General features: G+C 38.8%; 1 protein-coding gene across 4 annotated transcripts; it reads left to right on the forward strand.

The window, feature by feature from the left end:
• Positions 1 to 27384, forward strand: LOC127412098 (BAG family molecular chaperone regulator 5-like). 4 transcript variants are annotated; one of them, XM_051648175.1, is made up of 5 exons: positions 1 to 93; positions 10380 to 10665; positions 10925 to 11353; positions 17183 to 17406; positions 21726 to 27384. In XM_051648175.1, the coding sequence occupies exons 1-5, from the start codon at positions 71 to 73 to the stop codon at positions 22249 to 22251; spliced, it is 1488 nt and encodes a 495-aa protein (XP_051504135.1). In that variant the 5' UTR covers positions 1 to 70; the 3' UTR covers positions 22252 to 27384. The 4 variants fall into 4 exon arrangements, with proteins under 4 accessions (XP_051504135.1, XP_051504134.1, XP_051504137.1 ...); XM_051648174.1 differs by lacking the exon at positions 1 to 93 and adding an exon at positions 675 to 782; XM_051648177.1 differs by lacking the exon at positions 1 to 93 and adding an exon at positions 5224 to 5328.
• The last annotated feature ends 609 nt before the right edge of the window (positions 27385 to 27993 follow it).

A 27993-nucleotide genomic window follows, 5' to 3' on the forward strand; every position in this document is an offset into this window, starting at 1 on the left:
ATGCGACATGCATCACCGGTGTTTGTTTAGTGATAAATTGCGTTGTTTTCAGCTGTAAACAGGCGCACCAATGGCTGTCCGCTGGTTATGCAGGTAGGAAGGACAGCCTGTTAAAACATCCTGTTTAATGAGAAATGTGTTTATATGATTATGTCCTAGGTATATATAAACTCCACTATACATTATTGTGATCTCTTAAAGAGATCCGCTACTGCCACATCAGCAGTGTCTTTGTGTGGTTGAAAAGGACGCGATTATTTCCAGCGAATTGAGTCGTTTTAAATTGTTTCGCTCAACACAGCTACTACGTTTACATCACATTCGTTGACGTTATTGTGCATAAAAGATTAAACCACTTTGTGTTGTAGAAGGGAGCTCACATTTTGACTTCCCCGCTTACATGTTGTCATCAGAAATTCAAAGGGAGGTGTGTCAGTCCTTTCCGTGTTATAAAAATGTGACACACATCAGGTTACGCGCGAGATTGTTTTATATGCTCATCGCGTGAACGCGGTCAAGTTGAATATTTTACTGTAGCACTGCCCCCTCCTGATGTGAGAAATGGTCTCCCCAGTATATGTTAGATGAGGGAGGGGCAGGAATCCAGTCCATACCGATGTAATGCTGCTTCTGCTGCTCTCCATCCCAGTCTGTGCCAGTGGTATTGCAACTCGATCCAGAAATTACTGGACTGTTGCCACGCTCGGATTATTACAGTAGTGTAATTGATGGAAACGGAGCTCGCGAGACATGTGCGCGAACGTTTTCGGCGCGTTGAAAAGGTGAGAAACATCCTGCGCATCTCGGAAGGTGGTGAGACATGGTTTGGTCGTGTCGGGTAGGATTGGCAGGTGTTCAGAAGCAATAAAAATGTCCTTCGATGGTGGTTTCATTCATGTAAATGCAGAGACGGCGTGAAATTGTGTTGGTGAGACTTGTGCATTTTTGTAATAGAACTCAGCCTTATAAATTGTGTACTTCATATGATATATTTTATACAGGTATAAGGCACAATTTATGATTTTGATGATGAGACGTGCATTGCATACAGCTGCTATGAACAGAAGACAGTTGTAGTTTATCCCGCCAGTAACATCAGCATCATAGCTGCTGTGGATAATTCCAGAATCTGAGCTCCCTCCCTGTAATGTTGATGCTTAAGTTTTAAAGGAATAGTTCACCCAGAATTGAAAATTGTGTCATTATTTGCTCACCCTCATGTCATTCCAAACTCTTATGCTGTTATTCTTTCTGTGGAGCACAAGAGAAATTGTGAAGAATCTTCCTGCCGCTCTTTTTCAAACAATTTCAGTTCTTAGTGACTACATCTGCCATGTTCTAAAAGGGACTAAACACCATTAAAACAGTCCATGTGACTTGTGCACTGCATTCCAAGTCTTCTGAAGGCATACAATAGCTTTGTGTGAGGAACAGACCAAAATTTAAGTCATAATTCACTGAAAATCTACCTCTCTCTGCTGCAGCTCTCAAGTCTTGTTCTCCGTTCCACATATTCAAACTGACTCGCCCTTGTTCAGTTACGACACATGAGAACCAATGGCATTTGGCGTCAAATTTTTTTTTAAATGATTGCAGACTCAAATAATATTTCGGAGCGTCAATGGAAAGGAAGAATGTGACAGTGAATAGCGACATAATTCAGTCTGTTCCTCACACAAAAATATTGTAAGGGGCCATTCACACCAAATACGTCCTTCCACTTAAAAAAAAAAAACTAGACACAGCTCCATGAATAGAGCAGAAAGCAGATGCTTCGAGACCAGACTGATCTCACTGTGGAATCGGAAAAGAGTAGGTTGACCTTTCTTTAGCTAAAATCGGTCTGTGCTTACAGGAATTCAAAATACTGCCTTGTTGTTGGGTGTATTGGCAATTGTGACCTCCATTTTCAAGGTGTAATGTCCACAGAGGGGCGCCAAACGCGAGTTGTTTTTAGCTGTAGAGGAATGCATATTTTCTTCACTATAATCCCCGAACCTAAACCTAACCATCAGTGGAGTGAAAATGCAACCTCCGAATCATGTTCGTCACTGATTATGCGCCCGCGATTACTTCCTTGTTGCAGTGCATGATCTGAACCCGGGTCTCCTGTGCTCCTGACGTAGCGCACTTCCATTCACGGTAAACACACTGGAGCCTATGCAAAAATGTCTGATAGGAGAAGGTGCTTGTTAAGGATGCTCCGATCAGGATTTTTACAGCTGATACCGATCACCGATCTTCACCTGATTGGCCGATACTGTTCCCAATACCGATCATTTCACCTTTTATCAGGATCTCCGTCATAACTGGCTATATATAAGCTTTCTGCACACTGTCACTATTAATAAAATTTTCCTCTTCCCATTAATATCACTTTGCCTACTTTTTGCTGACACAAAAAAGTTTAAAAGGCTCATTAAAAAATATTTTTTAATAAGACTTTAAAACAAGTATAGCCTAACAAAATATTCTCTTTATTAAGATAAATAGCCCTATAAAAAAATGAAGCTTAAGTGTCAAACTGAAGACACTGATAACCCATAGGTGCAATTAAACGTAATGTGACATTTTTGGTTATTAATTCATTGTCATTGTTTCATATAATTATTATTATTCCTTATTTGATTTGTTTTATATTTGCATTATATTTAATACATTATATTATGGTATCTTAATATTGTATAAAGATTTATTATGTTTATAAATTCCTTCCCTGCCTTTTCATTTAGTTGGATGATTGTATTAATTGTTCATTTTATTGAGTTTTAATGAGGGGAACACGCTCTCTCTCATGAGGGCAAGAGATGAAAGGAAAGTGGAGAAAGAGCGCATGTTTCTGGACTCTACAGATGCTGTATTGGTAATGCTGTTTAATCGGGAGATATTTAATAAAGATGTTTGAATTACACCACATCTTGTAACTCGCGTTATTACTGAGATGCCTATGAGCGGCAGAGACTGAAAAGCTGCCGCAATTAACGATAATAAGGACCGCTTCACAACTCGCGCCGGTTTTCCCTGTGCCTTGTCGCGTGTGAAACGCCACATTAACACATCACACTACGTGATGCCATGACAGTGCTGCTGAAGTCTTAAAGGAGCCGCGCGCATCTTTTGCAACATAAGCGATCGGTTTATGTGATCGGCCAAATTATCGATCACCGATAGACTCATAGGACGTGATTATTAGCCGATACCGATTGGTGGCCGATCGATCCGAGCATCTATAGTGCTTGTCGGTGAGTCAGCATAATGTGGCTGATCCTAGGGTACTGAAACTCTCGGAAACAACATGCCGACTTCCTGTGTGATCGTGCTGTGCAAGACATCGCAAAGTTTTCGGGAAGGTTCATTTTATGTGCGGATTACTCATTCTGTATATTTCCGAAAATGTTTCATGAATGAGGCCCAATGAGCAGAAAAACAAAAGCTTTTCTGTGAAAGTGTATTAGAAAATAACTTTAAAGAAATTAGTAATGCAATTAATCTGTAAAGTCCTTAATCTGATTAGAATTTTATAGTAGTAATTCGTAATTTGTAGTGAATTACTTTTTTGAGTAACTTATCCAACAGTGGTCACTGTGAGCCGACACTGGAGATTCGTAAAAGATTTTGTGTTCTTTGAAAAAAAAAATAAATAAAAGAAGCTGCATATGGGTTTGAAAATACATGACGGTGAGTAAATAATGACCGAAATGTATTTTTGGCTTAACTATTCAAGTCCAAGAAGTGTTTGTTTGATTGACCATGATGTGAGAGATTTCCATGAACTGTAAACGCATCAGTGATGCATTTATACCCACTGATAAGCTCTGGCATTGATGGCATTTCACCTGCTTCGCCCCACTCAAATTTCATAATTCAAAGCTATTGTACTGAGCACGTTTGCTTGCCACCCTATAATCAGAGATCTTTGTGACCAATTTACTGCATAACTGAGAAAGATAGAGGGGGGGAGACAGGAAGCTGGAAAGCAGGTGGAGCATCTGGACAGATGATGGGACTGACTCATCCTTAGCTGACCCTGCTCTCCTCCCTCTCCTAAAATCACATCATGATGTCAAATGAATGTTGTATTATTGCTCAGCTGTGGGAAGCAGAAATTCAACAAGCTAGATAAACTATTTATGACAAGTTCCCTCAAACATGTCTGAGTGTTTCCCACTCTCAGCACCAAGATCAAGGAGTATCCTTAAGGCTAAACATGATACAGAAATGTCTTCAATGTTTTTGTTAGATCGAAACACTTGAAGTGTAATGCATATTTAAGGTGGTGAAAGTTTGCTTAAACAGGGTTTCCACAATCATGAAAAACCTTCATCCAGGTCATGAAGCCTTTTTAAATGTGTGATTTTTTTTTTTTTTTTTTTTTTTTTTTTTCCCAAGCTTGGAAAAGTTGTGGAAGTAAATAAAATTTCAAAAGTCATTGAAAAGTTGAAACCGTTTGAATATTTCATTGGCTTGAGATTGCTCTTGCATAGAGTAAAACTAGCTTGCAAACTGTAGTAATGTCTGATTTGTGAGTGAATAGTTCAAGTCGATTGTTTTCAATGAATTGGTCGAGCTGGTTCACACATTGGCTTTGGCTTAAACAGGCGTACTGTGTGTTCTCATTGTGTGCTTATAAGTAAGGTGGCATAATCCTTTTTATTGACACTGCCATTAGTATTCTTTCTCATGAAGGTCTGCTTGTTCACCTGGTTATATAAACTCAAAGGATATCATAACATCTGTAATTCTGAGGTATCAAAGCATAAAAATTACATTTGTCTAAATCAACATGTTGCGGTGTGACTACTTTTTGTTGCAGATGAACTTATGGGTATGTCAAGCGTTATCAACATAATTGCTGTGAGTGAAGTTTGTTTCATGTAAAGTTGATGAGTCAAAATTATTTTCTGTGGTAAATTACAGTATCTGTGGCATGCAAAGAATTTAACTCAGATTATTCTTTTAACTTGTATTATCATTTAAGATCATGTAATGTTAAGCAAAGAGCTAACCCTAACCTTATTTTTGAAATAAGGAACACATATGCTGCATTTTTGCTTACTTTCCCTGACACTATGTTGGTAAATGCCTTTTATCAAATCAGTGTGCAAATGGACACTGTCTCTTTAAGGACCATGAATATGACCTAACCTATCTGTGACGTCATAGACACTTCCCTGGGGAATAGCAGCAGTTGGCTGCCAGCAAAATATTTTCTAAGGACTTTAAATCTGCAGAGGTAAGATAGCGGTGAATGGGCTGTAATCAGTGAAGCGAGTCTCCTCGTAAGGACACTTTATTTCCCACTGGACAATTCCTTCTACAGCTGGGCTTGTAAGTCTCGTTGGTCTGACAACACCTGCTAGTCATATTGTGCCACTTTTTAATGGTTAATCTCACAGTGAAAAGATGTTTGTTCTTCAACATGGCCACATTGTGTTATGACAACACCAGGTAGGAAGTAAGTTGTGTTTCCTGAAATGCAAATGTGTAATTCAAAATTAGCTCTTCCAGTTGGGACCAGACTGTTGCAGTCAAAATCACGTTTGCCAGCGCTGCATTGGCTTCATTACAGAAAGACAAAATGCTTGAGTTCCAGTTATTGCATTGGATGAGCCGAATAAGCCAGGTATATGAGCCTTCAGAATTTCAGAATCATCAGGAATGAATTGTCATTAACATTCCTGACAGATCATTGTTAATTTCTACTTCTTTAGTTTGCTTTTCAAGCGTTGAGAGTTTTTGATCCTATGGTCATGGTACTCCATGTGTCATGTTTGGTCATGTTATCATGGGTGTAGTTAAAAAAACATTTGTCTGCATCAGTCTTAGTCATCACAGCTCTGCAACACCTATAGCCTTTGCTCACTTGCATCCAGTATACAGATCCTCTTTCCTGCATTCCTCACAGATTCAGTCATCGTATGATCTTACCACATTCAGAAAACCTGGATCATAGCTTTTTTCTGTTCTCAATATTTTTAGTTTGTCACATCACTTCTGTTGCTACTCCCATGTTTGTTGGCTTACAGAAAGTATTCTGCACTGAAAACACTAAGTTCACTTAACTCGATTGAGGAAACTTGTTCTCTCAATTGAATCGAGTAATGGCATCTCTAAAACGTGTGTAATTAAGTTAACTTTACTTGGTGATTGTATAAATGTTACTTTTTAAATTAAGGTAACTGGATCCAAGTAGACAATTCAGATTTACTATTTAAATATTGTTGTTTCTACTTAAAAAATGTAATTGAATGGACTCAAATTTAGGTCATACAATTACAGCTTAAATAATGAAGATTATAACTGATTCTAGGTCATTTACTTAACCTATTTCTCCACAGAAATGCATAGACACCTGTACTTCAGTTGCACATGCACAAGGAGAACTGAGATAGTGCTAACAGGGTCCAACTTGACCAAAGGGGACACAGATCAATGTAATGGTGACATCACACAAACTCTTTGCAACAAAAAAATGTAAATAATACTACAAAATAGCTAAAATCTCTGAATTCTCAATAACAACTATTTAACCTCCTGAGACTAGAGCGTGACTGCTGTGTGCATTTTCCATTTCCCTTTTTATTTATAACAAGTAGCACCTAACAAGTAAGCAAAACAAATTAAAAAAAAAAAATTCTAGAGTAAATGGTTTTACAAAAAAATTATGTCCACATATGTGGACAGTGGGACTTAGTTGTAACATTTTAAATAATACCAAGCCATAGAAAGTCAGATTTTATTTTTTTTTCCATCAAATTGTTTATGTTTCCATGAGTGTTGGTTATTCGTGTTTTTGAGATGTTACAGACATTATATCAGAAATTAGAATAATTAATTCTGATTCAAAATAATGTTTTTAACTTTTTGATCAGATTTTAGGATTGAATGCACTTAGCTGCATAGAGAGCTATAGGATGCTCCCTTGTTCCCTATTTAGTGAATGACTTAACCTCCAGTGTGCTGTCTGTCTGCACTGGTCTCTTAACAGTTTGAAATGCACCATATTTTTATCCTAACTCCATATAAAGCCTCTGAAAGCAACAATTTTCAGCTTTTGGATGAACCCATTGGTTCTCAATGTGAAAATGCACAGTGAATATAGGAATGCATTTACCAATGTTAATGATAAACCAATTTTAATAACAAAATAAAATATAGCAAAATTTATGTTAAAATAAAGACAAATGACCCACAGATGTGTTAATGTTGTAAGTTATTAAAAATAACTAGCATGTTTTTTCAACTTTTCAGGGAATGTCCCAAAATCCACATATGTGGACATCGTGATTATCAGTGCGCTAACGCACGAAAAATGTGTCATATCGAACTAAACTAGAGCTGCTACTTTTTACACCCAAACAGGTTTAAATGAAAAACTTGAAGAGGTTTCTTACCAGAAGCTCTTTTGTTGGCTCTGCGCTCGTAAAACGCTTCACGGAAATCAACATCATGTTGTTGTGTCACGTGACTCGGTGTGCCAGAAGTTTAACCCTTTAAATGGCAGTCTAGAGTGTTGTGAAGAGTATTCAGTTGGTTTAAATTAATTTTAATTATGCACTGCGTATAGCGAAGCCAAAATACAATGTCCACACGTGGGCGTGGGGTCTCACAACCTTAAACGCACTCATATGTTCCCTTTGACCAAGGAAGCATAATTAAATAAGTCAAGTGCAAAGCATTGCCCATAGCCTCAATTTTGTACTTAATAGTTTATGATTTTGTTTTATTTATTTTTTTAAGAAAAATAAGTTCAAGGAACTTGAATATATACAGGTGCATCTCAATAAATTAGAATGTCATGGAAAAGTTCATTTATTTCAGTAATTCAACTCAAATTGTGAAACTCGTGTATTAAATAAATTCAATGCACACAGACTGAAGTAGTTTAAGTCTTTGGTTCTTTTAATTGTGATGATTTTGGCTCACATTTAACAAAAACCCACCAATTCACTATCTCAAAAAATTAGAATACATCATAAGACCAATAAAAAAAACATTTTTAGTGAATTGTTGGCCTTCTGGAAAGTATGTTCATTTACTGTATATGTACTCAATACTTGGTAGGGGCTCCTTTTGCTTTAATTACTGCCTCAATTTGGTGTGGCATGGAGGTGATCAGTTTGTGGCACTGCCGAGGTGGTATGGAAGCCCAGGTTTCTTTGACAGTGGCCTTCAGCTCATCTGCATTTTTTGGTCTCTTGTTTCTCATTTTCCTCTTGACAATACCCCACAGATTCTCTATGGGGTTCAGGTCTGGTGAGTTTGCTGGCCAGTCAAGCACACCAACACCATGGTCATTTAACCAACTTTTGGTGCTTTTGGCAGTGTGGGCAGGTGCCAAATCCTGCTGGAAAATGAAATCAGCATCTTTAAAAAGCTGGTCAGCAGAAGGAAGCATGAAGTGCTCCAAAATTTCTTGGTAAACGGGTGCAGTGACTTTGGTTTTCAAAAAACACAATGGACCAACACCAGCAGATGACATTGCACCCCAAATCATCACAGACTGTGGAAACTTAACACTGGACTTCAAGCGACTTGGGCTATGAGCTTCTCCACCCTTCCTCCAGACTCTAGGACCTTGGTTTCCAAATGAAATACAAAACTTGCTCTCATCTGAAAAGAGGACTTTGGACCACTGGGCAACAGTCCAGTTCTTCTTCTCCTTAGCCCAGGTAAGATTCTGATGTTGTCTGTGGTTCAGGAGTGGCTTAACAAGAGGAATACGACAACTGTAGCCAAATTCCTTGACACGTCTGTGTGTGGTGGCTCTTGATGCCTTGACCCCAGCCTCAGTCCATTCCTTGTGAAGTTCACCCAAATTCTTGAATCGATTTTGCTTGACAATCCTCATAAGGCTGCGGTTCTCTCGGTTGGTTGTGCATCTTTTTCTTCCACACTTTTTCCTTCCACTCAACTTTCTGTTAACATGCTTGGATACAGCACTCTGTGAACAGCCAGCTTCTTTGGCAATTAATGTTTGTGGCTTACCCTCCTTGTGAAGGGTGTCAATGATTGTCTTCTGGACAACTGTCAGATCAGCAGTCTTCCCCATAACTGTGTAGCCTAGTGAACCAAACTGAGAGACCATTTTGAAGGCTTAGGAAATCTTTGCAGGTGTTTTGAGTTGATTAGCTGATTGGCATGTCACTATATTCTAATTTTTTGAGATAGTGAATTGGTGGGTTTTTGTTAAATGTGAGCCAAAATCATCACAATTAAAAGAACCAAAGACTTAAACTACTTCAGTCTGTGTGCATTGAATTTATTTAATACACTAGTTTCACAATTTGAGTTGAATTACTGAAATAAATGAACTTTTCCACGACATTCTAATTTATTGAGATGCACCTGTACTTGAGTTATGAGCCCAAAACTAGACATTTCCAGTAATGTTTAATTAAGACTTGATTATTCCAGTAATGACAACATAAGGGTTTACAGTGTACAAACTTGGGTTAAGAGTTTTTCAAAAATGCCATCTGACTCTTAACTCTTACCTAGAAATTTCATGCTACAGTATATCCACCAATCTCAGCACAGTCCTTGTTTGTTTTTTCCTAACTAATCAGACTTGCTTTTTATCTGCAGCGGATGATCAGATATCCCATTGAAAATGTCTAATTTATCCTAAAGCTTTTAAACTTTTTAATTACATCGACCAAACTCGGCACAGTCCTTCAGGTTGTTCTGACTTAGTACACTTAATTTTTTCTCACTAATAAGCCTTACAATTTTCCTTTCACGGACGAACAAATATTTAAAAAAAACTACAATAGATTTACTTGAGATTAACATGATTGTTCATGTTCATGATTTCAAACTCATTTTGTGAAACAGTTAGAATATAAACACACACAAGTTCTTTAACGTGCTTCGTGGCCTTTCAGACCGAACCCATTCTTGTGCTAAAAAATAGCTTGATGCAGCGTAACGAATAGAACAAACCGTAGGTGTCTCACGATGCGTTTATTTTAATTTTTTTTCACTGAAACCGTGTCCAGCCTGATGATCCTGCACGAGACTGAAATAGCAGCGAGATGCAGTGCAACATTGAAAAACCATCAGACAGACCAAAATAGTTTGAAAGACCCCTTAAGCTGCTTTCTGTCTGTCTGTCTTTCTGTCTGTAAGAACAGAGTAAAATAACCTTCAAAGTTCAAGGCTTTTTTATATTTACTTTCAGGCCAACATCGATCTTGATTAACTTTTCTAGTTAATGTAAAATCTTACTTTACTAATTTGTTTTATTTTCCCTCAAACATATAAACAGCTTCTCTTCTACTTTTTTCATATCACATCATATCTATCTCACATCCCAACAGCATATGTTCGTTATTTCCATAGCACGTCTGACCGGCTTTAAATTCTGTTTCTGTCAGCCTGTTTGGGAAACCCTTTGATGGTGGGAAGAGGACAATGGATCATGGCAGTCAGCAGCCGCAGACTCAACAGATGTCAGGACCTTTTCCAGGACCCTTTCCAGGTTATGGAGGGCCCCAGGGCCCGTACCCTGGCCAGCACCCAGCCCTGATACGGCTGGATGAAGTGCAGAAGGAGATTGCCAGTCTGGGGCCTCAGGTGTGCTCTTTCAGTGGCCTGCAGAGCGACAGAGAATACAAACGACTGGAGCGAGAGCTGACCAGACTACTACTAGAGGTCGATAAGGTCAGGAAACACTGTTAGAGGGTTCATAAAGGGCATATGCATTCAAATCACATTGTCAGGGTGGAAATGTAGCAGATTCATATCTATATGTGTGATTTCACACAGTCATGCTAACACAGCTCCCCTTTAGAAATGTTGTTCAGATATCTTCAGACATTATATCTTATGAGTTATGTCTTAAGATTTAGTTCAATTGAAGGTTGAAAAAAACTAATGTAAAATTACCTAGTAAGATAAAGCGTTATGTTTCCTGAACCAGGTGGAGACGGAGGGCCGGCCGGAGCTCCAGCAGCCTCGGAAGCGTGCAGCAGGAGAGGTGGAGGGTCTGCTTCGGTACTTGGAGGGCAACGCTACGCATCCATCACGGCTGGCCATTGAGGAGCTGACCCAGGAGGCACAGAGGCTGCTACATGAGGGGGTTGTGTTGCCGTTCCGGCAAGGCTTGGCTCTAGATGCATTTGAGATAAGTGAGGAGCTAGTGGAGGCTGTGCAGGATGTGGCCATGCGGCTGGCTCAGGTGAAGACAGGTGGTAGCGTACCGCTCCGTAAGGCACGTTACAAGGCACTGACGCGGGTCTGTGCTGTACAAGAAATACTGGAGGGTCGTGTACGCACTCATACACTGGCACTACCGCTGTCTGATGACACACATGAGGCCGTGCAGCGTATTAATCAAGTCATGGCGCAGGTGAGTGGTATTCTGCAAAATAAATATTCATCTTTAAAGTGTTAATATTACTGTAACAAGGGTTCAGTGGAAAGGAGGAGGTGGGAACCGGCTGAACAGTCAAAATAATATTTAATTAAACAAAAAGACACAAACATAAAAACACACGGCAGCGAGTATGGTTCTCTTTCTCGAACTGCCGCATCTCGCCACCCTTATCCCTCTCCTCGGCTGATTAGCCTGTTTGGGGGCCGGCCGTGCATTCCTGCCCCTGGCAGCGGCTCCACCGCTCCAGGAGGCCGGTAGTGAGCCCCTCCTTCCCTCACTGATGGCGGCCGTTCCTCTGCATCCAGGCGGTCAGCAGCAACTCCTCTGTCCCCTGGCGGATGGCCGCGGCTGCTCCTTTGGGTGGATGGCAGTGGCGAGGACTCCACGACAGCGCATCCCTCCTCCTTCCCCGGCTTCGGCACAAATGTTACAAGGGTTCAATGTAAGGGAGGAGGCGGGAACCGGCTGAACAGTCAAAATAATATATAATTAAACAAAAAGACACAAACATAAACACACACGGCAGCTGCGTATGGCTCTCTCTCTCTCTCTCGAACTGCCGCATCTCGCCGCACTTATTCCTCTCCTCGGCTGATTAGCCTGATAGGCCCTCAAAGTTTCCATGATCTTTTAAGATTCAAGTATTGTACTATGAAAACATACTAGAACATTCATAAATCACAACTGAAGTTTATTTTTAACAAGGTCAGGTCAAGTAATTTTTATTTGTATAGCGCTTTTCACAACACATATTGTTTCAAAGCAGCTTTACAGAAAATCATGCTTTCACAGACAATGAAACTGTAATATCTATAAAGTCTTAGAGTCATCATTGTGTAATTTGATTAAATATGATTGTAAATTGTGTACAAACAAATAATTAAATAATTGTATTTAGAACCCCAGTGAGCAAGCTGAAGGCGACTGTTGCAAGGAACACAAAACTCCATAAGATGTTGGTTAATGGAGAAAAATAACCTTGGGAGAAACCAGGCTCACTGTAGGGGCTAGTTCCCCTCTGGCTAAACAACATGAATATAATGCCAATATTAGTTATTTGTGTGCAGTCAGTGCAGGTCATGGTTTAAAATTAGTAAACTAAGTAAGTGTTAAGGGCCAGTGGTTAAACAAAGATTTTGTATGAACTGTAAGATGAATGACTAATGTCTTTGAAGTCCATCCTAGATTAACTGCAGAAGTTCACATAGATGCATTGTCCTTTGTTAGTTGGCTGATGAAGGCATTTGTTGGCAATTAATTGATCATCTGTGTATTCCATTTCAAGAGTGTAGTCCATCATTAGACCAAGGTGATGCAGGCAGAGATCAGTGAGGTGCATCGAAGTTCAACTGGCAGGTAAATTAGGTGTATGCCTGGCTAAATAGATGAGTCTTTAGTCTAGACTTAAACTGAGTGAGTGTGTCTGTGTCCCGAACAGTGAAGGATATTACATATTTTAGGAGCCAAATAGGAAAATTATCTACCTCCTTTTGTGGATTTTGATATTCTAGGAACTATTAGCAGGCCAGAATTTTGTGATCGTTATGAATGTGATGGAATGTAGTGTGACAGAAGGGCACTTAAGTACTGTGGAGTTAGACCATTCAAAGGTTTGTATGTAATTAACAGAATTTTATAATTAATACAGTAGTCAATGTAACGACGACAGAATGGGGCTAAAATTATCATATTTCAGATGCATTTTGAACCAATTGAAGTTTATTTATTGAACTTGCAGTATATACTCCCAATAATGCATTACAGTAATCTAGTCTTGAGGTCATGAACGCATGAATTAGTGTTTCGGCATCAGCAACAGAGAGCATGTGTCGTAACTTAGCAGTATTTCTGAGGTGGAAGAATGCTGTTCTACAAACATTGGAAATTTGATTTTCAAAGGACAGATTGGTATCAAATATAACACACAAGATCTTCTCTGTAGAAGACGTCGTAACAGTACATCCATTGAGAGTCAAATTATATTTTAGTGGCTTATTTTTAGAGGTTTTTGGTCCAATAATTAGTACCTCTGTTATGTCGGAATTGAGTAGAAGGAAATTTGTGGCCATCCAATCTTTGATTTTATTGAGAATTGTGAAATTTTGTTGGGTTTAGAAGAAATATAAAGTTGGGTATCGTCGGCATAACAGTGGAAACTTATTCCACAATTCCTAATAATATCTCCCAAGGAAAAGCATAAATAAGGAGAAAAGCAGAGGCCCTAAAACTGATCCCTGTGGCACTCCATACTTTCCTCATTTACACATACAAAGTGGTAATGGTCTAATAAATAGGACCTAAATCATGCTAATGCAAGTCTATTTTATTAGTAAAGAAATTCATGAAGTCATTACTATTGTGCTGTGACGGAATATCTGGTTCAGTCGATGTTTTATTCCTAACCAATTTAGCCACAGTACTGAATAAACACCTAGGATTGTTGTGGATATTTTCTATAAGTTTGCTATAATATGCTGACCTGGCAGCTTTTAGTGCCTGTCTGTAGCTACAGACACTATCCTTCCATGCATCGTGAAATACCTCTAATTTTGTATTCTTCCACTTGTGCTCCATTTTCCGAGCTGCTCTCTTGTGAGCATGAGTGTGATCATTGTACCATGGTACAGGGCTTTTTTCTTAAATTCTCTTTAATTGAAGGGGAGCGACACTATCAAGAGTGCTAGAGAAGACTGTATTTATATTTTCTGTTATTACATCAAGTTCTTCTAGACTTTTTGGCTTACTGAGTATGTGAGACAAGTCTGGAAGATTATTAGTAGGGATGCACCGATCCGATACCTGGATTGGTATGTGCTCCGATACTGAAGCTTTTTGACGGATCGGGTATAGGTCCGACGAGCCCGATCCAAATCCAATACTGTGTGTTAGTCATGTTCGTTACTGTCAAGCTAAAAAAAATGACATAAAAGAACCATAAAAACACAATTAAAGTAGTTCATACGACTCGTGCATTTTATTCAAAGCCACTCTAAAAAAAAGCACAGGGCCCAGATGGTGTTTCACTTGCATGTCTTAGATCCTGTGCTAACCTGCTGGCCCTCATCTTCACACAGATCTTCAATAGATCATTGGAGCAGTGTGAAGTCCCATGCTGCTTCAAACATTCCACTATCATCCCCATCCCAAAGAAAACCAAAAATCACAGGACTTAATGACTACAGACCTGTCGCCCTGACGTCTGTGGTCATGAAGTCATTTGAGAGACTGGTGTTGGCCCACCTGAAGGACATCACTGGACCCTTTCTAGATCCCCTTCAATTTGCTTATCGAGCAAACAGGTCTGTGGATGATGCAGTCAACATGGGATTGCATCATGTCCTGCAACATCTGGACAGACCAGGGACATACGCAAGGATCCTTTTTGTGGACTTCAGTTCGGCTTTCAACACCATCATCCCAGCTATTCTCCGGACTAAATTACACCAACTCTTCCGATATCGGAATCGGAAGAGAAAAAGTGGTATCGGTGCATCCCTAATTATTAGTGAAGCTATCTTTAGTGGTCAAAAGAATAGTTCTACCTAAACGATAGCATGGTGTAGATTGAGTGACATTAGCTGATCGCAACAAACAAGAGATGAGGTAATGATCTGAGATGTCATTGCTTTGCTGTACAATTTCTATAGTATCAACATCAACTCCATATGACAGAATTAAATGTAGCGTATGATTATGGCGATGAGTTGGTCACATTTTTTCAGACTCCAGGGGAGTTGAGAATATCAATAAATGCTAATCCCAATGTGTCATTTTCGTTATCTATGTGAATGTTGAAGTCACCAACAATTAAAGCTCTATCTACAGTAACTACACGATTTGATTTGCAAAATTTGCAAATTCACTAAGAATCAAATAAATCTGAGTGCGGCAACATCTCTTCCTCGACCCTTCAGATGAGGCTCATGTTTATAACAGTAACCTGGGGGAGTAGATTCATTTAAACTAATATTTTATCTGGTTTAAGCCAGGTTTCAGTCGAACAGAGTGCATCCAAATTATGATCTGTAATAATGTAATTTACAATTAGAGCTTTGGTTGAAAGAGATCTAATGTTTAGTATCCCTACCTTTTATATGATGTTTATCTTCCTTTTTTTTTTTTTTTTAAAGTTTGACCTTAATCAAATTTTTTCTAAATGATTTAGTGAGGGGTTTGTGTTTGGTAGTTCGGGGAACAGACACGGTCTCCATATGATATCTAGGTGATACAGTCTCTATGTGTTGTAGTTTATTTGACCTTTGTGATGTTTCAAGGCAGCTAGCAGACGTTTGGTTTAACCAGTTTGTCTGCTTCTTGACCTGGCCCCAGTTAGTCAAATACTATCACTATTAAGACTATGAGCCAAATTACTAGAGAGGAGCGCGGCACCTTCCCTGGAGGGTTGGCGTCCGTCTCTCTTTAGCAGGTCAGGTCTACCCCAAAAACTCGTCTAATTGTCTATAAATCCTATGCTGTTCTCCGGACACCACTCAGACATCCAGCCGGTCAGTGACACTAATCTACTATAAACCTCGTCACCACGACAAGCAGGGAGAGGGCCAGAGCATATTACAGTGTCTGACATAATTTTTGCAAGTTCACACACCCCTTTTACATTATCTTTAGTGATCTCCGACTGGCGAAGCCGGACATCGTTAGTGCCAACATGAATAACAGTTTTAGAAAATCTGTGTTAAGCATTAGCCAGCACTTGTTAATTTGATCTGATGTCAGACGCTGGAGCCCCGGAAATGCATTTAACAATGGTTGCTGGAGTCTCTATTTCCACATTCCTTACAATAGAATTACCTATGACCAAGGCTCTTTCAAAATGATTCTCAGTGGGTGCATCACTGAGTGGGGAGAATCGATTGGAAACCCTAACAGTAACGGGAGAGTGGTGTCGCTTTGCTAAGCGAGTATGCTGCCGAGACGTCACCCAAACGCCCTGCTGCGGGGGCTCTACAGCTGGAACCAAAGTGTGTGTGTTGCTCGATATTCTACCCACATCCAAAACAGTATCTACCGGTTTCTCTTTCTCACTGACCTCCACTAGCTTTCGGATGCATGTCTCTAACTCATAAATCTTCTCCGTCAGCCTGACTAATTCCATACATGTATCACATGTAAATCCCTCACTGCTGACGGAAGAAGCTATAGTAAACATGTGACATGCAGTGTAGGAAGAAATAACATGAGCGGATGTCATGACTTACCACAATTGTTTGTTGTTGTTGTTGTTGTTATGGTTGTTCTTGAGCGGCAAGGTTTTTAGATCGATGTGGTTTGATGGGGTTCCTGATCAGCAGAGGTTTGAGATTGATGCAGTAATCCGTGCAAAACACAGTGGAGAAAACAAATCCACGCAGTCGAGACGTGAGATGTATACAAGCGGAGAAAAAAGAGAGAAAACGTGTGCCCACGGTAAAATATACGCAGTTGAAACAGTAGAAAAGCGGGGAAAAAACAGACTCATGCAGCGTGCCGACTGATCATTTCAGTCTGATCTTAAAGGGATAGTTTAGCCAAAAATTTAAATGTTCTCATCATTTACTCACCCTCATGCCATCCCAGATGTGTATGACTCTTTTTCTTCTGTAGAGCACAAACTAAGATTTTTAGAGGAATATTTCAGCTCTGTAGGTCCATACAATTTAAAAATAAAAATATGATTTGACGACTCTAAATTCTCTTTTTTTTTTTTTTTTTTTTTTAAATCATGTTCTGATTTTAGCCATGAAACAACTTAAACAGTGCTGATATTAGGATAAAGAAAAGCTTAATTAAATAAATGTCATGTAGGTGAGTGGTGCCCGGTGTCAGGAAGTGGCTCTGCTGATGGGTCTCAGTGGACGTGACAGCTGTGCCCACCTGGCACGAATCCTTACAGAGCTGCTGGTGGAACTGGATGCCCTGGATGTGTCTAGTAATGCTGCTGTCAGGAATTACAGGAAACAAGTGGTGGAAGAGATCAATGGCCTGCTGAAACATCTGGACCTGGAGGGAGAGGGAAATGACACACGGAGGTAACACTAAATACACACAAACACAAGCTAAAATATGTCAATATTTACTCGTCCACATGTAATTCCAAACCCATGTGCTGATATTTTTTTCTATGGAACACAAAAGAACCATTTCTGAAGATTCTTCATGCAACTCTTTTACATGCGATAGTTCACAGTAGAGGTCGACCGATAGTAGGTTTTGCTGATATGATAACTAAGGTAGGAAAAGTTTTGCCCATAACTACGTCATAATGCAGGAAGCTTGGAAATAAGTTTATTTTGTCAGAGTGGAGAAACGTTTGGGAAACGTTATAGTCAAAACATATATATAAAATCGGAAACGGAGCGTTCCTGTGTGCGTGCATTCAATCAATGTATTGTGCTCACTCTTTGTCATCTGACTCAAGTGATTGGCCTAGCAAAACAAAAACTCAGGTAGCATTTTCACATAAGGATGGTATTAACATCAAATTATGATTTACTACCGATGATTGACTATTGATTATTTATCTACTTGGCAACAAAACCTCTTCGGAGCGCTCATATTTATAACCTGACTGGAACAAATTGGATGCCCCTCAACCGAAAATAGAAACTCGAAACTGCACAAATTCATAAGTAACTTTTTTTTTTATTCAAAACGGCAAATTAAGAGGAAAGGTAAGACATTAATATCAAGTATCTGTTAAATCTGAGATGGCAAGTCAAAATGTGTAGAAAAAAAAGATATGTTTTTAGTTGAGACTTGAAAGCAGTTAAAGAGGAGATATTGCAAAGATTAAGAGGTAGTGAGTTCCACAGTTTAGGAGCAACAACACAGAATAACCTACCACCTACTGTGGCCAGTTAAAATCTAGGAACTGACAAAAGACCAAGTTCAGAGGATCTGAGAGACCGAGGTGGGAGATATGGGTGAAGTAAATCAGACAAATAAGTTGGGGCAAGATGCTAATATGTCGCTAATACATGCAATGAGTGAAGCAGGAGGAGAAGGTGAGTCAGAACTGGCGGTGAAGTAAATTTGAATGTCATCAACGTAGCAGTGAAAGTTAAGGCCATGTTTATGGGTGATGTGACCAAGTCAGAGTATATAGATAATAAACAGTAATGGTCCAAGGACTGGACCCTGTGGAACACCTTGTGTGAAAGGAGCAGTGATAGATTTATACTTCTGTATAGTAATGAAATATTTTCTGTCAGTGAGGTAAGAAGTAAGCCAAGTGAGAGCTGAGATGAGAGATAAGGATATCATGACAGACAGTGTCAAAGGCTGAGCTTAGATCAAGAAGAATTTAAATATTTGTTTAGACAAGAGGATGTCATTAACTACCCGGAGAAGAGCCGTCTCAGTGCTGTGTGATGTGCGGAAACCAGACTGGTAAGGTTCATAAAGATTATTAGAATGTAAATAAGAATGCAGTTGAGTGGCCACTACTCTAAGATTTTTGATAAGAAGGACAGATTTGATATTGGCCTGTAATTATTGAAATTTAATGGGTCAAGACCAGGTTTCTTTAGAATTGGAGAGACAGCAGCTGTTTTCAGATCTACTGGGACTGTGGCAGAAGCTAGGCTACAGTTTATCAAATGTGTGATAGTAGATGAGATATCTGATACACACATTTTTAGCAGAGAGGTGTGAGCAGGGTCAAGTTGACAGGATGTAGAATTAGACTTCATAATTAAATAACAAACTGCAGAAAGACTGGTTGGAGTAAAAGTGGACAGAAAGCCATTAGAGTTGGGTGACATTGACCAAGTGTGAAGAGTATTTAAGGTATCAGTTGTGAAGGACAAATAAATAGACTTTCATTTGTCTGTGTAAAACTGAAGAAATCCATTCACAAGCTCATCAGAGCCAGAGACAGCATGTTCAGGAGGCTTAATGAGTTTGCTTATGGTTTTAAAGAGTGCCTTAGGTCTGCATTTAGAGTTATTAATTAAAGAAGACAGATATGATGAGCGTGCTGTAGTTAGAGCAGCCTGATCGCTAAGCAGGTGTTCTGAGTAAGCCAAAGAGTGGACAGTAAGTCCAGTTTTCTGGTATGGTCTTTCAAGGCAACGACCTACAGTTTTGATAGCCCTGAGCTCAGGAGTGAACCAGGGTGCAGCACGAGTAGAGGGAACCAGTCTGATCTTGATGGGAGCATGTTTCTCAAGCGCTTTAGAAATAGCATAATTATAGATAGAGCAGACCGCTGGTGGACAGAGAGATAATAAAGAGTCTGATAGAGGGGAGGCACATATAGAAACAGAGAAAGATGTTGGGTTAACCAAGATGATTTTACGGTAAGACAACAATTTATTCATACATGGTCTATTTGTGGGATGACTGAAACTAAAGTCTATGAATTTGTGGTCAGAAAAGACAAAGTGAGAGCCAGAGACTGAGACATTAGATAAGCCAGATGTACAAATAAGATCCAATGTATAATCCCTAGAGTTAGTTGCAAAATCAACATGTTAAATAAGATTGAAACATTCAAATATTGACATCATTTCATTAGCTTGAGCAGTATTTTCATGTATATTGAAATCACCAAGTACAATAACAGATGAAGGCATGGCACAAATAATAGTAAGTAATTCATTAAGTTCAGAGAAGAAATCAGGATGAGACTTTGGAAGTCAATGGATTAAGATGACAGACAATGATGTATGACCAACCATTTTAAGGCTAGATACTCAAAAGAGGAGACATCATGAAACTCAGTCACAGAGATAATATTAATTAATATTCTCACAGCAAAGTACAGCCAGTCCTCCACCTCTACGTTGGGGATGCGGTTTAGAAAAATGAGTGTATCCAGGCGGCAAAAGCAGGTTTAGATTAACAAAGTCATTGGGCACTTGCCATGATTCAGTAATAAGAAGCATGTCCAGATTTTTGGCAATGATAATGTCATGGTGCACTTATGATTTACCCATTAAAGAGCGACAGTTTAACAAGGCACAGTGTAAATTTGAAGGTGTGATTTTTGTGGCTGCCGTAATGGGGATCAATGGGTAATGATCTCAGATTACCATAATTAATTACATGATTCCATGGTGAAGGTTGAGATTTACGAGGGACCAGGCTTTTCGACAAGATAATTGGTATATAAGATAATTGGTGCCGATTAATCGATAAAATCGATATATCGGTTGGCCTCTAGTTCATTGTGACCACATCTGCAAAGCTCCAGAAAAAAACACTTTAAAAGCACCATAAAGGAAGTTCATGTGCTAAATTTCTGAATCCTCACAAAGAAAAGCTTTGTAGATTTGTAAGAAATGGACTGAAATTTAAGTTAAGTTATTTCTGACAATCTTCCCTTTTAGCGAAGCTCTGCAGTTATATTCACATCTGATTCAAAAAAATATGCAAAACACCATTGGTTTCAGTTTGTATATGACAAATGGAGAATGAGATTTAAAAGCTGCTGTGGAGGGGGCCTGGGTAGCTCAGTGGTAAAATACGCTGGCTACCACCCCTGGAGTTCGCTAGTTCGCTAGTTTGAATCCCAGGGCGTGCTGAGTGACTCCAGCCAGGTCTCCTAAGCAACCAAATTGGCCTGGTTGCTAGGGAGGGTAGAGTCACATGGGGTAACCTCCTCGTGGTCGCTATAATTTGGTTTGTTCTCAGTGGGGCGCATGGTGAATTAGTTGCCGCGGTGGACGGCATGAAGCCTCCACACACGCTATGTCTCCGTGGCAACGCGCTCAACAAGCCACGTGATAAGACGCGCAGGTTGACTGTCTCAGACGCGGAGGCAACTGGGATTCGTCCTCCACCACCCGGACTGAGGCGAATCACTATGCGACCACGAGGACTTAGAGCACATTGGGAATTGGGCATTCCAAATTGGGAGAAAAAGGGGAAAAAATCCCCCCCCCCCCCCAAAAAAAAAAAAAAAAAAAAAAAGCTGCTGTGGAAGGGTAGGTTTTCAGTGATTATTGAAATTTTGGTCCGTTCCTCAAAGCAAGCTGTCGTAGGTCTACAGAAGTCTTGGAATATAGAAGTCATATGGACTACATTTATGGTGTGTTTTTTTTTTGTTTTGTTTTTTGTCATTGTATGGAAAAGAGCTTCAATAACAGTCTTCAAAAATTCTCCTTTTGTGTTCCATGGAAAAAATAACAGCATACAGGTTTAGAGCAACAGAAAGGTGAGTAAATAAAGACAGAATTTCTTTAGTTGTGGCTGAACTATTCCTTTAAGACCTCAAGTAAAAGAAAGGATGCTGTTCAGTTATACTGTCTCAGGTATTGTATGTGGATTAGAGTTCTTTTTAATGTAAGATTAGAGTTACTTTTTTCTTTTTTCTATGTGTTAACTCAATTTATTATACCTCCAGGTATGATCTAGCACAGAATGACTCAATTCGTGAAATCGAGGCAATTAGGGGGCGTGTCTCAGTGCTGCGGGAGGAGGTCCTTCGGTATGGTGGCACAGGACAGGGGACGGAGCTACAAGGTCTCCTCACTCACCTCGATCAGGTGGAAACAGGCCGTAACCCCTGCATTCGGGAGGCTCGTCGCAGGGCTGTATTGGAAGTTCAGGCGCTCATCACCTACCTAGACCTGCAGGAAGCCTTCGGACGTCGTAACCCAGGGCCAGAGGAGCCCCCGCCACATGCAGCTGTGTGGCGCGTTTTAGCCAGCCTGTGTGACCTCCAAGCTCAGGTGTTGGGCTTTGACGGAAAGAGAGCTGACAAGAGTTACATGTTACTGGAAGAGCTACTGACCAAACAACTTCTGACTCTTGATGCTGTAGACCCTCAGGGTGACCAGGGGACAAAAGATGCACGGAAGCAAGCTGTTAAACACGCCCAGAATATCCTTAGTTACCTGGATATGAAGACGGATGAGTGGGAGTACTGAGACAGAAAAAGACTGCAGTATTGGAGAGGTTTTCCTGAATAAAGAGCAGCAAGAAAGCTTTTTTTGCCTTGTGAACAACATATCAGGACTTCATATAGCAGATCCATATTCGTTTGTATATAACAGACTTGGTGTATTGCTGTGGGCAGCAAGACTGTTACCCATGATGCACTGCAGCTGCTGCTTTTGTTGGTCCTTTACAGGTACCTGAAAACAGCCTTTCTTCTGGCAGAAGGCAACCCAAACTACTGCACATGAAGCATTGTTTTCATGACAATAATAATTCCATGATCTTTTCAGTTGAATCTGCTATTGATTGGTGTGGTGTGGTGCTAAACCCTGTTTTGCTGACATACTTTTCTTCCTGCTGTACCACATGCCTGTGTGAAAGACATTAAGAATTTCAGTCTTTATCACAGTGTGGACACATCAGCTCTTCATTCCTGTCCAGTTAGGGCCATTAAGGAGCACATTTGCTTCTGTTATAGCCACATCAGGTAGTTCAACTGGACATTTGCCGATAATCACCCATAATGGATAAGGAGGTCCAAGTTTAGTGTAAATAGGTTTAATTTCTTCTCTAAATTGCACTTTCTTAAAACCTGAGCTCCTCGCAGTATTGTTATGAACCAAATTTAAACAACAGCTGACCCTAGTCATGGGATCAACAATACTTTCACATCCAATATATATATATATATACACACACACACACGTTTTTCCAGTTTACATATAAATAAACATTGAATTGTCAAATCAAAGGATGTTTTTTTCACATGAAATAAGGGAGAGAGCAAAACTGTTACTGATTGTTTAAAGACATAGCTGGAAAACTCAAATTACTAACCATATTCTCCAGTTTTGTCAGAGTTAATGTATAGAAGAGTGGGCCATGACTGTAGTGAGCCATCAAGACGTACCCTCTTAGTAACGAAATAGAGGACAAAAAAAAATTGAAATTGGTTCACAAGGTTTCTTGTCTTCTCCTTTGGTTTTGGCTGTAAGGCAAAGAGTGTCTCTGAAAGCCACCAGGGAATAGCAGAGAGTGAATGTGTGTGTTTGTGGTTGTTGGAGGGAAAAAAGAAGTGTGCGCTATTTTGGTGGTGAGAGTGATCAAAGTGGACAGGGGTGTTCTAGGACATTTCCATTGGAGCGGGATAGAAAGACAGCAAGCTATCAAACAGGCACTCAAAACTCTGCCTACGCTGACAGTTGAATGTGACCCAAATCTGATTTTATCCCTCACATGTGAGACAGATGTGTTTTTTTTTTTTTGGATGACTGTTAGAACAGCAATAGTCATTCTGAATCTGACATTTTTCAATTCTGATTTGGGCCAGTTTCATATGTGGAAATAAACTGGATGTGTATCTTTACTTGCAATATAACTTCATGAACAGTCAGGTAATAATACATTCAGTCATTAAATTTTACATAAATATAACTCGACCTTCATCATATTTGCACATTTGATTTATGCTTGAATCATAAACCAAAATGTATGAATTGCACTACATGAAGTATTACACAGAAAGGAACTAAAATATACTATGTTTATTGAATGTAGTAGCACTTGCTTTTAACTGCAGCAATTAGTGGTAAACCAATATGTGGTGTATGGCTGTTAATTAGCCTAGCTGACATACAGCCAATACTGGAAATCTGAAAATGCCCCAAATATCGGCCAGTATTTATCAGTCTATCACTAGTAACAATAGAAAGTGACAATATAAATTAACTTTTTAAATTGACTCATCCCTCATTTAGTAAAAAAACCAGTTACAGTTAGACACCTACAATGGAAGTGAATGGGGCCAATCGATAAATGTTAAAATACACACTGTTTTAAAAGTATAGCCATTAGTTGTGAATATTTTATGTGCTAACTTGATTTTAGTGTGATAAAATGGCTTAACGACCTTATCTGCATAAAGTTATATCCGATATTGCAGCTTCGTTGTAATGACGACATAATGGCAGTAAACACTGTATCTGGAAAATGCCGTAACGCAGGTAAATTCCTGATTTTATCACACTTTAATGTTAAGATGCGTAATGTTTACATTTGTGCATATACTTTTAAAACAGTATTTTAACGTCAATTCACTGGCCCCATTCACTTCCACTGTAAGTGCCTTTTATAAATAAAAGGAGTCGATATTATTTTTAGTGGTAATCAACATTATGCCAGAAATGCTGTCAATTTCAGCTTGTAATGAACCTGAAACATTTCTTTAATGCTATTGTGTAGATTTTAGAATGGAAGTCCAAAGTTCTTTTAATCTATATATGATAACAAAACATGGTAATTTTTTAATGATGTTTTAATGCAAGAGTAGGATCTTTTATGCATGCGGGCTAGTTTAGGAGCGTTGCCTGTTCAGACCAGTGTCTGATAGGTCCACGCTTAACGTCATGTGACCAACTTCACAAAAACATCTGATTTGAGCAGAAAATCTGCATTTTGGCTTGTTGTGTGAACGTAGCCTCTGCCTTTCCTCGTCTCTCTTTCTGCACACTCCCACACTGCTCTCCTTGAAGAGTCTGTTAAAACCCACAGAGACTGTTCAAGAAATTTTTGGGGGGGTAAATTAGATATTTTGGTGCTGGGGAGGAGGAGGGTTTCAGAGAGAAAACTATCATAGTGCACTGCAGTGTAACTTGCTTTCCTGCAAACAATTGATGCAATTTAAATGTTAAACAAAGAGAGAGAACACAAGTTGATTGGCTAACAGATTATGTATCAAAGGACCTTTCAGCTCGGTCCGTACAGTATGTAAGCCGATTGGCTAACAGATAACCTATTTAAAAGACTATTTAGAGTTTCATGACTGAACATAAGGCATTTTCACACCTGGCTCGGGACCTGGTGCATTTTCTCCCTTAGTTCAGTTCATTTGGACATGTTTGAACACGGAAATCGTACTCGCATCCGCACAAAAACATGTTCGAAATGTTTACCGGTTGACACATTTTTATAGGTATATCATTTTTACCGGTATATCAGTCAGGGATGCAAACAACTCACCTTTCAGCTAAAGTCACCATTTCTGAAGCTACTTTGCCCAAATTGTTTGGTAAAATGTTCTACATTTTCCTTATTAAAATGACTTGTGTTATTTTAAGCCTAAACACTTAAAAAGAAGCTTTAAATACAACAAACAATTCAACTGAAAATATGCATTTGGAACACCTACTATGACTTTCTCACCTTTTTCACCTCTAATGAGTTTGCATCCCTGATCAATGTGAGCTAAATCCCGGAGTAGCGCACAAACATTTTGACCAGTGAGGGGACAGTTTGCTTTTGTGTGACTTTTATGAACACAGTTTTGGTCCGTTTTTAAATGGTGCCTTGTAAAAGCAAAACTAGACCAAGAAGAATATGCAACATTTTACAATTTAAGCCCGTTTTGGAACTAATCAAATGAGCTACAGGTCTAAAAACGGCAGAATCGTTTATGGGAGTTACAACTGCATTTTACATCTTAATTTACTTAAAGCACATGCAGGGTGATTCTCATGGAATCTGTCATTTTTTTTTTTTTTTTGCATAAAAAATAAAGCCTACATTTAGAACCATGAAATTTTTTGACTTTATTTTCAGGACACATTTAACACCATTTCTTTGGTGATTTTCATTACTGTAACAATAAAATAGAATAATATAATACAATAACACGGGAGTACTACTATGATGTATAAATACTTTAAAATGTATATATTTTATCATCTTTTTTCTCTTCATGTTGCAGTAATGAGAATAACATCATGAACATCTTTTTCACATTGTGGTAATAAGAATCAGAGAGTAAAATGTGCATAACTGTCGTGAAAATAATCTTAATGGCCCTATAAAAAGGTGTCATTTTCTATATGCAAAATATAATTTCTTATTTGTTTCTTATCTTTATTTTAAGTAAAATAGGACCAGTATATTTTCATTACAGGTTTTGTGAGAATCACCCATTTACTTTAAATCCACATAGTGTGTACATAACTGAACTTAAAATCACGGCCGCAAGACACCAAAACATTGCTATGCTTATCACTGTCAACCATCGCAACTGTTTTGGAGTGACTCCTTTATTCTTTACACTCTGAACAATAATTAGGGGATTCACTCCTGTATTTAAATGCAGAAGGCACTCCTAACATTGACCATAATGTCCCCTTATTAAATTTTGAGTCTGATAGGGGGGCATTACTTAAGAAATAGCTCAATCCAAAATTCTCTGTTATAAGGTAAGACATTTTTACATTTGACGTACAGTGTAAATTGACATTATTAATTTACTACATTAGCAGCATTGCACCTTTTTCTTCTTTTTTATATTTTGCCTATGGCAATAAATGTCTCTATTAGTAGTGACATGGCTGATCTTTAAAGGCTGTCAGAATTGCAATTTGTCATGTATAGAACACTGGGCCATGCAATTTCAATAATTTGCTAAAGTTTTTGAGAAAATAAATTAGTTTTAGCATTCCTCCCCTTGTTAAACTCAAGTTAATAAAACAAATAACAAAAATACACAGCCCATTATACAACACCTGCAAGATCTAGAATGTACTGGCTGATGTCCATATTTGTTTTATACCAAAGTTGATGCTTTCCTGTTTTTAACTTCCATTATCTTTACAAAAATTGCAACTCAGTAAGTATAAACCAGAAAAAAGAAAAACTTTATGAAAATTCACTCACCCTCATGTTGTTCAAAACCATATGACTTACTAAGGAGAATTTTTGAAGAACGTTGACGCTGCTTTTTTTTTTTTTCTTCTTCTTCTTTTTAATGATGACAGTATCAATTTTTGGGTGAACTATTCCTTAAACTCAGTTCTACCTGAAAGCATTTGGTTTTTCTTATCTGACTATATGACTGGGAGAATGTGTTTTTGTGGTGGCCTGTGAGGTTGTCTAAATGTGTCATGCTATTTGATATGTTTGATGCTTTGAACTCATTTAGTCTTTGTTGATTGTGCCAGACTTACTGTTTGTGTATACTGTCTGTATTATGCTTGTTCAAAAAAAGCACATCAAGTTTAAACTGCTGTGTGAATGCTTTGGTCAGTGGGGTTGTTTGGTTTTTACATGTGTACATTGCTAAATAAAAGATGTTGATCTGAAAATAACTTATGTTTGTGCCAAGGTATTAATTATGGCCAGAGATATTTCAACCTGTTTCCATAGCAACCCCTCACTGTGCATATAAAATAGGTATTATGATAAAGTAATTGGGTTTGCCTGAAACATAGAGAGCACAGCATAGGAAATACACCAGCACGCTTTCTTAATATCTGTCAAAACTTATATATTTATTGACATAACTGCCTGTATTGCTTGTACATAGGATGCCCTAATTCAACAACGGCATACAGTACGTCAACACACTGCAGTATCAGGAGCTGACATTAAACATCCTGTGAATCCAACCATAAGCAGAGATGGTAGGGTTTCTTTGTTTTCCTGCACAAATTACTAGCTATTTGCAAAAACAAAAAACAAAACAAAAACTGTCATAAGTAACCTAATCCTAATAACACATTATGAAATTAACATAATAGTTTTGGATTACCTCAAGGACACATATGCCAATAAATTCAACAGAAAATGAAAATCCACTAGATGTCTTAAATGTCTCTTGTACACAAACAACATAATAAATGTAAATATAAAAACATTAAAATGGCAATGTATTATCTTAATAAGATGGATATAATGGTACTAAATATATTTCCGCT

This window comes from Myxocyprinus asiaticus, chromosome 21, assembly GCF_019703515.2.
Source record: "Myxocyprinus asiaticus isolate MX2 ecotype Aquarium Trade chromosome 21, UBuf_Myxa_2, whole genome shotgun sequence".
In the NCBI taxonomy this organism is placed as follows: Eukaryota; Metazoa; Chordata; class Actinopteri; order Cypriniformes; family Catostomidae; genus Myxocyprinus; species Myxocyprinus asiaticus.

Coding starts and splice junctions, on each gene's coding strand:
- LOC127412098 (XM_051648174.1), top strand. CDS start 751: ATGTGCGCGAACGTTTTCGGCGCGTTGAAAAG. Junction 11,354..17,182: donor TTAATCAAGTCATGGCGCAG/GTGAGTGGTATT, acceptor AATGTCATGTAG/GTGAGTGGTGCCCGGTGTCA. Junction 17,407..21,725: donor GAGGGAAATGACACACGGAG/GTAACACTAAAT, acceptor TTATACCTCCAG/GTATGATCTAGCACAGAATG.